This window comes from Pipistrellus kuhlii, unplaced genomic scaffold (genome assembly GCF_014108245.1).
Source record: "Pipistrellus kuhlii isolate mPipKuh1 unplaced genomic scaffold, mPipKuh1.p scaffold_m20_p_4, whole genome shotgun sequence".
Classification (NCBI taxonomy): Eukaryota; Metazoa; Chordata; class Mammalia; order Chiroptera; family Vespertilionidae; genus Pipistrellus; species Pipistrellus kuhlii.
In genome coordinates, this window is record NW_023425540.1 from 91950186 (window position 1) to 91959428 (window position 9243).

Genomic DNA, 9243 nt, shown 5'->3' on the forward strand with positions numbered 1-9243 from the left:
GATCAGGAGGCCAGGCAGGCAGGCAGGTGAGCAGTTAGGAGACTGCAGTCTGGGATTGTAAGAGGGATGTTTAGATTGCCATTTTTAGTGTGGCCTTGTGATTAGTAAGAAATCCTGCAGTCAGACATCCCCTGAAGGGTCCCAGATTGGAGAGGGTGCAGGCCTGGCTGAGGAACAGCCCTCCCATCCGATGCATGAATTTCCTGCACCAGGCCTCTAGTATTAGTAATAAAGAGAGGAACAGAAACATGGACAGGCAGAGATGTTTAAAAATCGGAAGAGGTTAGTATGAACAACCACATTAGACAAATTTGCCCTCAGGTGAGAAGGATAACTTTTAGGCAAGTATAACCCTGGGAACTGACTTTAGGACAAAGGGAAGCCAAACCAGATTGATAATCAGGAAAGGCCTGCTTCTGGGTCGTGGACATCTACCCGGAAGTAAAATATTAAAGGAAAACACGGGAGAGTTACAGCACAGCTTGGCTTCCTGGAGAATTACACTGAGACATAAGGACCCAGGGATCTTCAGAGAACAGAAGTAGAGGCGCCTCCCTGGCACACTGTCTGGAGAACAGAACCAGGCACATGTAATAAGGGAACATTTCAGGCCACTTTCCATTATGAACATAGAATGAAGAAATGCAAAATAAAACATTATTAAGCCAACTCCCAATGTGTGAAATATTACCAAAGAACCCAGGATGTTCTAAACCACCATGGTTTAACACCAATTGGTGCAATATACCACATTAACGGAGCAGAAATAGATGATAAAAGCCACGTGATAATCTCAATAGATATGGAAAAATAATTTTATTTTAGTTGATAAATTCAACCATAGTTTGTGATGAAACTCTTAGCAAACTTGGGCCATAGGTGATTCCCTAAAATGATAATGGTGGCTTTCCCAGAGCTCTGGGCAAATGTCCTGCTTGTGGGGGTAGGGGGTATGCTGGCAGCCCGCCGCTGAATGAGGGATGGTGGACAGGGAGGCCCAGACAGTGCAGGCGACTCCAGGCAGCACACAGCGACCAGAAATACACAAAAGGAGTGAGGATCAGGGGGGAGGGTAGGAGGCTACCAGGAACAACATGGCAGTGTACACGGAACTCCCAAGGCCATCTGCGCACAACGTTAGAACTAATATGGGTGCGGTAGGCAGCTGTGCCCACGATCAATGCAGGTCCAGTGATAAAATCCCACAGGACTTCTAGTCACTGCCAATGGCCACTTAGAAGAGGAATCAGTACGATAGCATTGCCAATGATGACTACCAGCCAGGGCGAGTGAAATGTATTTTGTTGACACAAGAAATGAGAAAGTGCTAGACTGGCACTAGTTAGTCTCCCTTATCCCCTCCCAGTGTCTTCTGTTTAAGCACCTGATTTTAAGACGAATAAGATCTGAAGGGTTCACAGTGGGCCAGGTCACTCATCTATGATAAGAAGCCATCATGTATCAAAAGAGCTTTTATTTCAGGCACCTGTGCAGTGGGACTGAGGCCAAAAAGCAATCAGCAGTGACTGAATGGGGAGGCAAAGTTTTATTCATTTCTGCAGGCTGCAAATTGTTCTGCGGATGAAAGAGTCCAGTCCTTGATTCCTCCCATCGCCAGATCTAATGGTTGTCTAGGCTATGCCGTGCTCAAGGCTGCAGGCTTTCTGCAAGATAACTGCTAAGCACAATAAGTTTTCTCTGCCCCCTTTTATTCTGCTTAACATTTCAAGATCAAGATGCTTTCTGGACAAAGGTTCTTGGTCATGAGCCAAAAGAACACAATTCTTTATAAAGTTTAGATATGTGATCTTAATGGGAATCAGAGGGTTCTAAAATGAGTCCTCTTACATGTTAATGAATTAAGAGTAAGGAGTGTCTGACATAAGTAAATCCTAACAATGAGGTGATAATATCTAATCTTCAGGTTGTGTGAATCCTATGAAAATGTCAACAATTGTTTTCCTTTTATGTTTATCAAAGAAAAATGCTTTGGTGCACTATACTTATAAGAAATATTAATCATGCTCTGTTAATCGTGGTTGCTCTTTTCTGATGAGACAAAGCACATTCTCACCTGGCTGGGAGTTGTGAGCCCTGGGACATGGAAGCTAGCAGCAGAATGCAGTCTGTCCTCCTGTCCGGAGAACTGTCTATCATTAATGGAGAGATTTCCAACCTTGTGACTGAGATAATCTAGTCCCGCTCTGTACAACCCCCAGCCCAATTACCTGTTATCTGGTCTCGAGGTCCTGGAGGTGTCCACCCTCAGTGACCCCGACACCAGCCTGCATGACATGTAACCTGTAATGATGCCCACATGCCCACTTCCCCATGCCTGTCATTCCTGCTTCCCCACGCCATCTCTGCCCTCTGCCCAATAGAAGCAGTGGCTGATGGTGGGCTGCAGAGCAGATTTCTCTTGCTGACCTGCTGCTCTCCCATCCTGCCAGCAGGACTGGAATAAATGCTCCCACATGATTCAAGCCTGTCTCTGCTTAATGGGCTCAAGCAGTGACAGGCAGCCTGGACCCACTGGCTGTTTGGTTACAAGTTCACATAAACAGAAGCCCACACTGTGTGACCTCTGCGCCTTGCTGATTTCACTGGACATGTTTCCAGGGAACACTGTACTTTGTAAGTCTCCTGCTCGGTTTCTCTTTGGGCGAGTTGGCGTCTACACCCTGAGCATCTCTGTGGTGTGAAGGGCCCTCTATGGGAACAAGCCCCTTCAGCAGGCATTTGTTTGCCACTGCCCCTCCTCCACCTGCTTCTGCCCCATGAGGACTGATTGAAATCTCTCACTTGTGCTGCCACTTCCCTCCTGCCCTCTGCCCTTGGCTTTCATGTCATTGGTCCAGGAGGGAGACGCTATGGAGGTGGTGGCTGCTCAGTCCCGGGTGGCAGGAGGACTGTCAGGACATGGGAGAAGGCACTCGCAGAAACACACACCTGTGCCCTGTTGTTTATTAGTGTCCAGCCTCCCTTCCCCCAATAAGGGACACTGAGGGCACCTCTACTTCCTGCTGCTCTGCCACCCACCAAGTTCCTCATTTCCTATCTCCCTGGATCTCAGTTTCAGACTGTGAGTTCCTGACCCCTGCTTCCTGTGTAGAGGCTGCTGATCCTCAGATTGTGGGCTTGTGGGCATCTGGTGGCCCCGCCTACAGCAGCTGGAGCAGGTGTGACCTGAGGAGGCCACTCTGGGATAGGGCCTTGGAGCTGGACACTGCTGCCTGGCTAGACATGGGAAGCCAGCGTTGAAAACAGGGGCCCAGAGCAGGGACTTTGGGGGGATGCTGAGCTCAGTGTCGGCCCTAAAGTAAGATGCCAACAAGCTGACAGTAATGGACTGGTCACTGAAGGCCACACACAGAGAAGAAGAGCCCCTGGTTGCCTGGTGGATTATTTGATTCTGTTCTAAGGTGACTGGGCAGAAACCTGGACTTCCCAGATGCCAGTCCTCTGTTTTGCTGGGACCAAAGGTTCTCTATTATTGGATCACTCACCCTCCTCCTGGGGTGTCCCCGACTGCAGGAGGGAGAGGAGGGCCTGGGTCCTGACCGTGTTTCCAGTCTCATGGCTCTCAACACCTTCCTCTGTGTGGGGTGACCCTGTCCAGCCCCTCCCAAGATCTGAGTTGCCTGGGACTCTGAAGTTCAAGGTGGCCCCACCTCCATGTGTCCTGCACAGTGAGGGGCTTAACACCAAGCTCCAGAGCAGTGGGCTGCACTTCTCCCTAATTCCCTCTTCTTCCTTGCCTCCATCTATTCCCAGCGGCCATCACTGATGCCCGGTCCTCCTGCTTTGCTCTGAGTTGATACCTTGCCTTTGTCTGCTGCTGTGCTGTCACCGAGGCTGGGCCTAGGAGGATGGGCAGGTCGGCCGGGCCATTCAGGCACCCCACTTCACTGGGTGGCCACTGGGTTCTCATTTCCACAGCTTCTGGCACCAGCTGCCTAGTTTGCCTCCTTCTGCCCTGTTGCTTCCTGGGACATCCCCACAAGTCTTTTCCTCCCGACATACTTGGGGGTCATGTTGAATGTTCCAGACTTGCCCGCAGTTCACATTCTATTGGGATTTGAAGAGTTGATATTTGATGACACTGTCTCTTTTTAACCTTGAATGACATTTTATTTTGTGTGAGTTTCCTTGTAAGGGAGCTGATGGTTGTCACAGACTCTTGATTAGGAATGTAAGGAGCTGGCTGTGAATGGAGTCTTTACCATCATGGCTTCGCATTAGTTACACTGAGAGTAACACATGAGTTTCTGCTTCTTTCTCTCCTGATTTGTGTTTAAAACATTTATCTTGCATGCAGACACCTTGGGAAAATAAACTTAATAAACTTCTCAGGTGAGGCTTTTGGCTTTTCTGAGAAGAAGATCGGATTTTCTGCCAATGATAGTCAGGAGATTTCCCCCCAAGACCCTCAAACCTCTTGTTTGTGTTTCGGGCAGATCTGCTGGAGCTGATCCAGTGCTGTCTTTGTTCCAGGTCTGGCCCAGCTGGTTATCACCCAGCCTGGTGGTGGGGGGCGGGAAGTCTGGGTCCAGCATCAGGCTGGGCGTTGGGGCCTGTGGCTTCTCGCTGATTCCTCTGTGACTTGCTTTCCTGCCATCTGGGCCTGGGAACCAGCCCCAAACCACATCCACTGTTGAGGTGGGTAAAGGTCGGGGCTCTGACCAGACCACTGGCAGGGAGGGGGGAAGCCCACTCCTTATTACCCAAGGTGTGGCTCCCTGGGCTGAATGACCTGCTGTGTCTGTGAGCCCAGCCCGTTCCCTCCTGGGTGCTCACTCCCCCCACCATGGGGCCCTCTAGCCATGTTGGAACCTGGTTGTTTCCTTTGGAGATCCTCAGTGTCCCCTGAGGATTCTGATTCTGGGTGCCCCGTGACACACCACCATCTCAGCAAGGGTGACAGGGACCCTGGCACCACTAGGGAATGATGGGTTTCTAGAGACCTGAGCTCACCTAAGTGCTAAAAAGCATCCTTAGGTGGGCTCCTCGCTGGGCTCACGGGGGACAGAGGACCGGGTGTGGTTCAGGAGTGTGGGAACCCCTCTTGCTTCTCCTCTGGAAGCATTGTCTGGTCCTATCCCATGCTTGGTGGAGAATGATTCTCAGAATGTCAAAGGGAGGAAAAGCCTGTGCCTGGCGGGTGGCCGGCCTCATCCTGGGGTTGGACTTGGGGGACAGAGCTCCTCCATGCAGAAAGCAGGGAGGGTGAGAGGGGAGGTTGGCTCCCAGCGCTGTGTGGGTGCCGGGAGTTTGCAGGACGTGAGGAGAGGTGAGGAGAACTAGCAGTAAATCGACACCTCTCACACCCTTTGCCCTGCATTTTGACAAAGCTTGATCATGCATAGGAGGGATGAGGACAGCTGAGCAGAGGCCTGAGTGTCCTGGGGCGGCCGTAACAAATGCCACAGACTCAGGCCTTTAAACAAAACTTTATTCTGTTACAGTGTTGGAGGCTGGAAGTCTACCATCAAGGTGTCAGCAGGTTCCCACTCCCTCCAAAGGCCCCAGGGCAGCTGCCTCCTCCATCTCATGGTGCTGCTGGCCACATCTGTTTGCAGGTCCAGCGAGTCTGTCCTTTGTGGTGGGCACAGTGAGCCTCAAAAGAAGGAGGGTGCAGAGGAGACTGGCCTGCTGCTGTCCTTCACCCCCTTTTTGGCTCAGGTGCCAGCCCCCCACCCCATCTGGCCCTGCTCTGTTTTGTTTCAGAGCATCTGACTTATTTATTATTTATTTAGTTCCTCTCCCGAGGATAGGCTTATCGATTTTAGGGAGAGGAAGGGAGAGAGAGGTGTGAGAAGCATTGATGGGTTGCCTATTGTACGCATCCGGATCTATGAATGAATTCTCAACCTAGGTATGTGGCCTGACTGAGAATGGAACCTGAGACCCTTCAGTGTACAGGATGATGCAAAGCATCTCATTTCTTTCTTTTTCATGTGCACACTGTCATCTTACTACTGAAATGTCTCCAGTACCAATATTCTTACTGTTTTTATTTTTTGTGAGTTCTCACCCAAGGACATTTTTCCAGTGATATTTTGAGATAGTGGGAGAGGCAGAGACAGAGAGAAACCTCGATGTGACCCATTGATTGTTTGCCTTCTGCAAGAACCTGCAACCAGGGTAGGTGCCCTTGACCAAATCACACCTGGGACCCTACAGTACGCAGCCTGACGTTCTATCCACTGAGCCAAACCAGCTAGGGCTTCAGCACCAATACTGAGTGTCTTCTCAGAGAGGACCCCACATATTTCTTGTCTGATAGCTGGTCTGCTGGTCATCGCTGGTCCCACTGGAGGGATAAGCCCCGCCTCCTCCCATACCCCACCCCAAAGTGGCTTCCCCTTGGGCCAGTCTGGGCAGGAGCATAAAGGGGCTCAGAGGGGTCCAGGAGCAGAAGGCAGAGAGGCCTGGCATGGTGAGGACACGGCTCAGAGCACATCCTCTCCATTCCCAGGTCCCCGCCCCAGATCTCCTCACTAGCTCTCCCCTTCCCCTTCCCTCTCCCCCTGCAGATGCTGTGGCTGCTGCTCCTAACTCTACCCTGTCTGGGGGGCAACGTACCTGTGACCTTAGGTGGGTGCTGACCCCAGACCTGGCTTGTCTCTGATCCCTTCATTCTGACCTCTCAGAGGCTGACCCTGAGAAGGGGTGGAGATCCCCCTGAAGGTGGTTGTGGGAGGGACTGAGGATAGGGCCATGCTGAGTGCCAGGCTGCGGTGCTTGGGTCCCTGATGGCTGCTCCTCTGCTTCCCCAGATCCTGGCCCAGGGACTGAGCTGGTGGACATCATGGGGGGCCATGATGCTTCTAATGGAAAGTGGCCATGGCAGGTGGGCGTGTGGTACTTGAAAGCAATAGGCCTGATGGTTCCCTTTTGTGGGGGCTCCCTCATCCACCCCCAGTGGGTGCTGACCGCTGCGCACTGCATTAAAGAGTAAGTCCCTCCTCTGCCAGCACCCGGGGTGGGGGACAATATTAGGAGGCATGTGATGTGTGTTGTGGGCAGATCGTGGGCTGAGTTGGTGCAGACCCCCACCAGGATTCAGCTTCCTGGAGTTCCCCTTGCCACCACAGAGGGGAGGTCTCTGGGCTCTGAGGGCTGGCCCACTTCCTGCCACAGCCTCTCAGAAGCCTTTGGCCTCTGTCCCCAGGGAAAATCCCGACCCTCAGCACTTTAAGGTCCAACTAGGAGGAGTGAGACCCTCATTGAGTGACAGTGTGCCTGTGGCTAGGATCATTCGCCACCCTAAGTACAAGAAAGAAAAGGGAATACCTCAGGCAGACGTAGCGCTTCTCAAACTGGAGTCCTGGGTGCGACCATCTAATCTCATCAAGTGGATCAGCCTCCCGCCAGCCTCCTCCGCATTCCCCCCAGGCACCCGGTGCTGGGTGACTGGCTGGGGCAACATTGCTTTTAAAAGTAAGAACCAGAACCAGGATGACAGGAGGGTGATGCATTGGGGTGGGCCAGGCTTTACCGATGAGGGTTCAGCTGGGGTCCCTCTGGGGTCTCCCTTGGGTGTAGGGGGCACACAGCCCGAGAGGAGTCTGTTCAGGAGCAGGGAACAAAGTAGTAGGAGTGAGGCATGGACATGGGCATTTTTTTTTTCTAGCATCATCTAAGGATATTTTTTCCATTGATTTTTACAGAGAGTGGAAGAAAGCTGGGAGCGCGGGGGGCGGGGTGTGTGTGTGTGTGGAAGAGAGAAACATGGATGTGAGAGACATATCTATTAATTGCCTTCCCGCCCGGGGCTGGGGATTGAACCTGCAACCCAGGTCCTTGCCCTTGACCAAGAATCAGACCTGGGACCCTTTGGGCCAGTGCTCTAACCACTGAGAACACCAGCCAGGGTGCCATGGGCATTTCTTTCCCTCACTCTGCACCAGGTCTGTGCGCTCCCTTCTGGGGGTCCGGTTCTCCCTGAGTCTCCCTAGTGGGATGGATAGGAGGAGGGAGAACTCCAGTGACCTGCTCCAGGATTCACTGTTAAATGGACAAAGTCAAATCTGACACGAGGGCCGCTCACTCTGCATTTCTTGGGGGAAAGCACTTGCTCTGATTTTTGTCAATAAAATTTATTTGTGGATAAGAAATATATTTAATTTCTTTTCCTTCTGAACTTTGTCCCCCCAGTGTCCGCCTAGAGATTATCAGCCCACTGTCCTGGAATGACCACATTGAGTTGGGGTCTTGGGTGACTCCCAGGATCCCCCTGAGGGTGCTGAGTCTCAGCTTGAGGTTCTTAGAACCCTGGGCCTGTGACTGGCTGCCCCCACAGGACAGCAGGCTCACTGGGCTTCTTCTCACAGAGCCACTGCCATGGCCCTACAACCTGCAGGAAGTCGAGGTCACCATTGTGCCAAATGAGATCTGTAGGCAGCAATACCACAGTATCGACTTGGATGTCAAGGATGACATGCTGTGTGCGGGGAGTCCGGGCCAGGATTCCTGTGAGGTAAAACCCACAGACTGTGGCCTCTGTCCATTGTTCCTGCTTGCAGGGACCCTGAGTATTGACTGCCTTTCTCTTCTTCCCACAGGGCGACTCTGGGGGCCCTTTGGTCTGTAAATGGAGGAACACCTGGGTCCAGGTAGGGGTGGTGAGCTGGGGGGAAAAGTGCGGTCTTTCCGACTTTCCTGGAGTCTATGCCCGAGTGACATCCTACTTGCCTTGGATCCACCATCATATTCACTCTTCTCCTTGAGCCCGGGGCCCGGCAAGGATGCTGCCCATGTGAGATGAAGACAGGCTCTCCATGGTGTCTGAGGACCTCACTGCTCCTTCCTAATGCCAGCTCTTCACTGCACCTAGCACCCTCCTCCACCCCCAACCCCTCTTAGATCCTCCAACCTCTGCCACCTCCATCAGTCTGTCTCCCCCTGACAAGCAAAAGGGTGAGGAGGGGTGTAGTCTGAGTTCAGGCGGGGCACTGCAGGCCTCCTGCCTCCTCCCCACCCTCTGTAGCTCATTAAACTGCATGAAAACTGCTCTGGACTGAGTGTACTTACCTTTGGGTGGGGCCAGGGTGCAATGGGTGGTCCATCCTGGTGGGGAACCAGGCTCTGGAAGGTGGACCAGGTGGGGATGGGCAAGTATGGCTGCAGCGTGAAGGAGGGCCACATGGGTGGGCTCTCTTGGCTGGGGAGGAGGAGGAGTGTCCTGTCTGGGGCTGGAGACCACAGCCCAGAAGGTTGCTCCCAGAGCAGCCCACACCT

General features: G+C 52.5%; 1 protein-coding gene across 3 annotated transcripts in view; it reads left to right on the forward strand.

Annotated features, from left to right (window-relative positions):
- The window catches only part of LOC118703782 (mastin), a 48390-nt gene extending 39378 nt beyond the window's left edge, over window positions 1-9012 (forward strand). For 2 of the 3 annotated variants that reach the window (XM_036410974.2, XM_045571481.1), the window contains one exon: window positions 8568-9012. In XM_036410974.2, the coding sequence (XP_036266867.2) occupies window positions 8568-8732 (165 nt within the window). In that variant the 3' untranslated portion in view covers window positions 8733-9012. Of the gene's footprint in view, window positions 1-7174; window positions 7444-8336; window positions 8483-8567 lie in introns of all 3 variants that reach the window. The other variant, XM_045571482.1, reaches the window with a different exon arrangement.
- The last annotated feature ends 231 nt before the right edge of the window (window positions 9013-9243 follow it).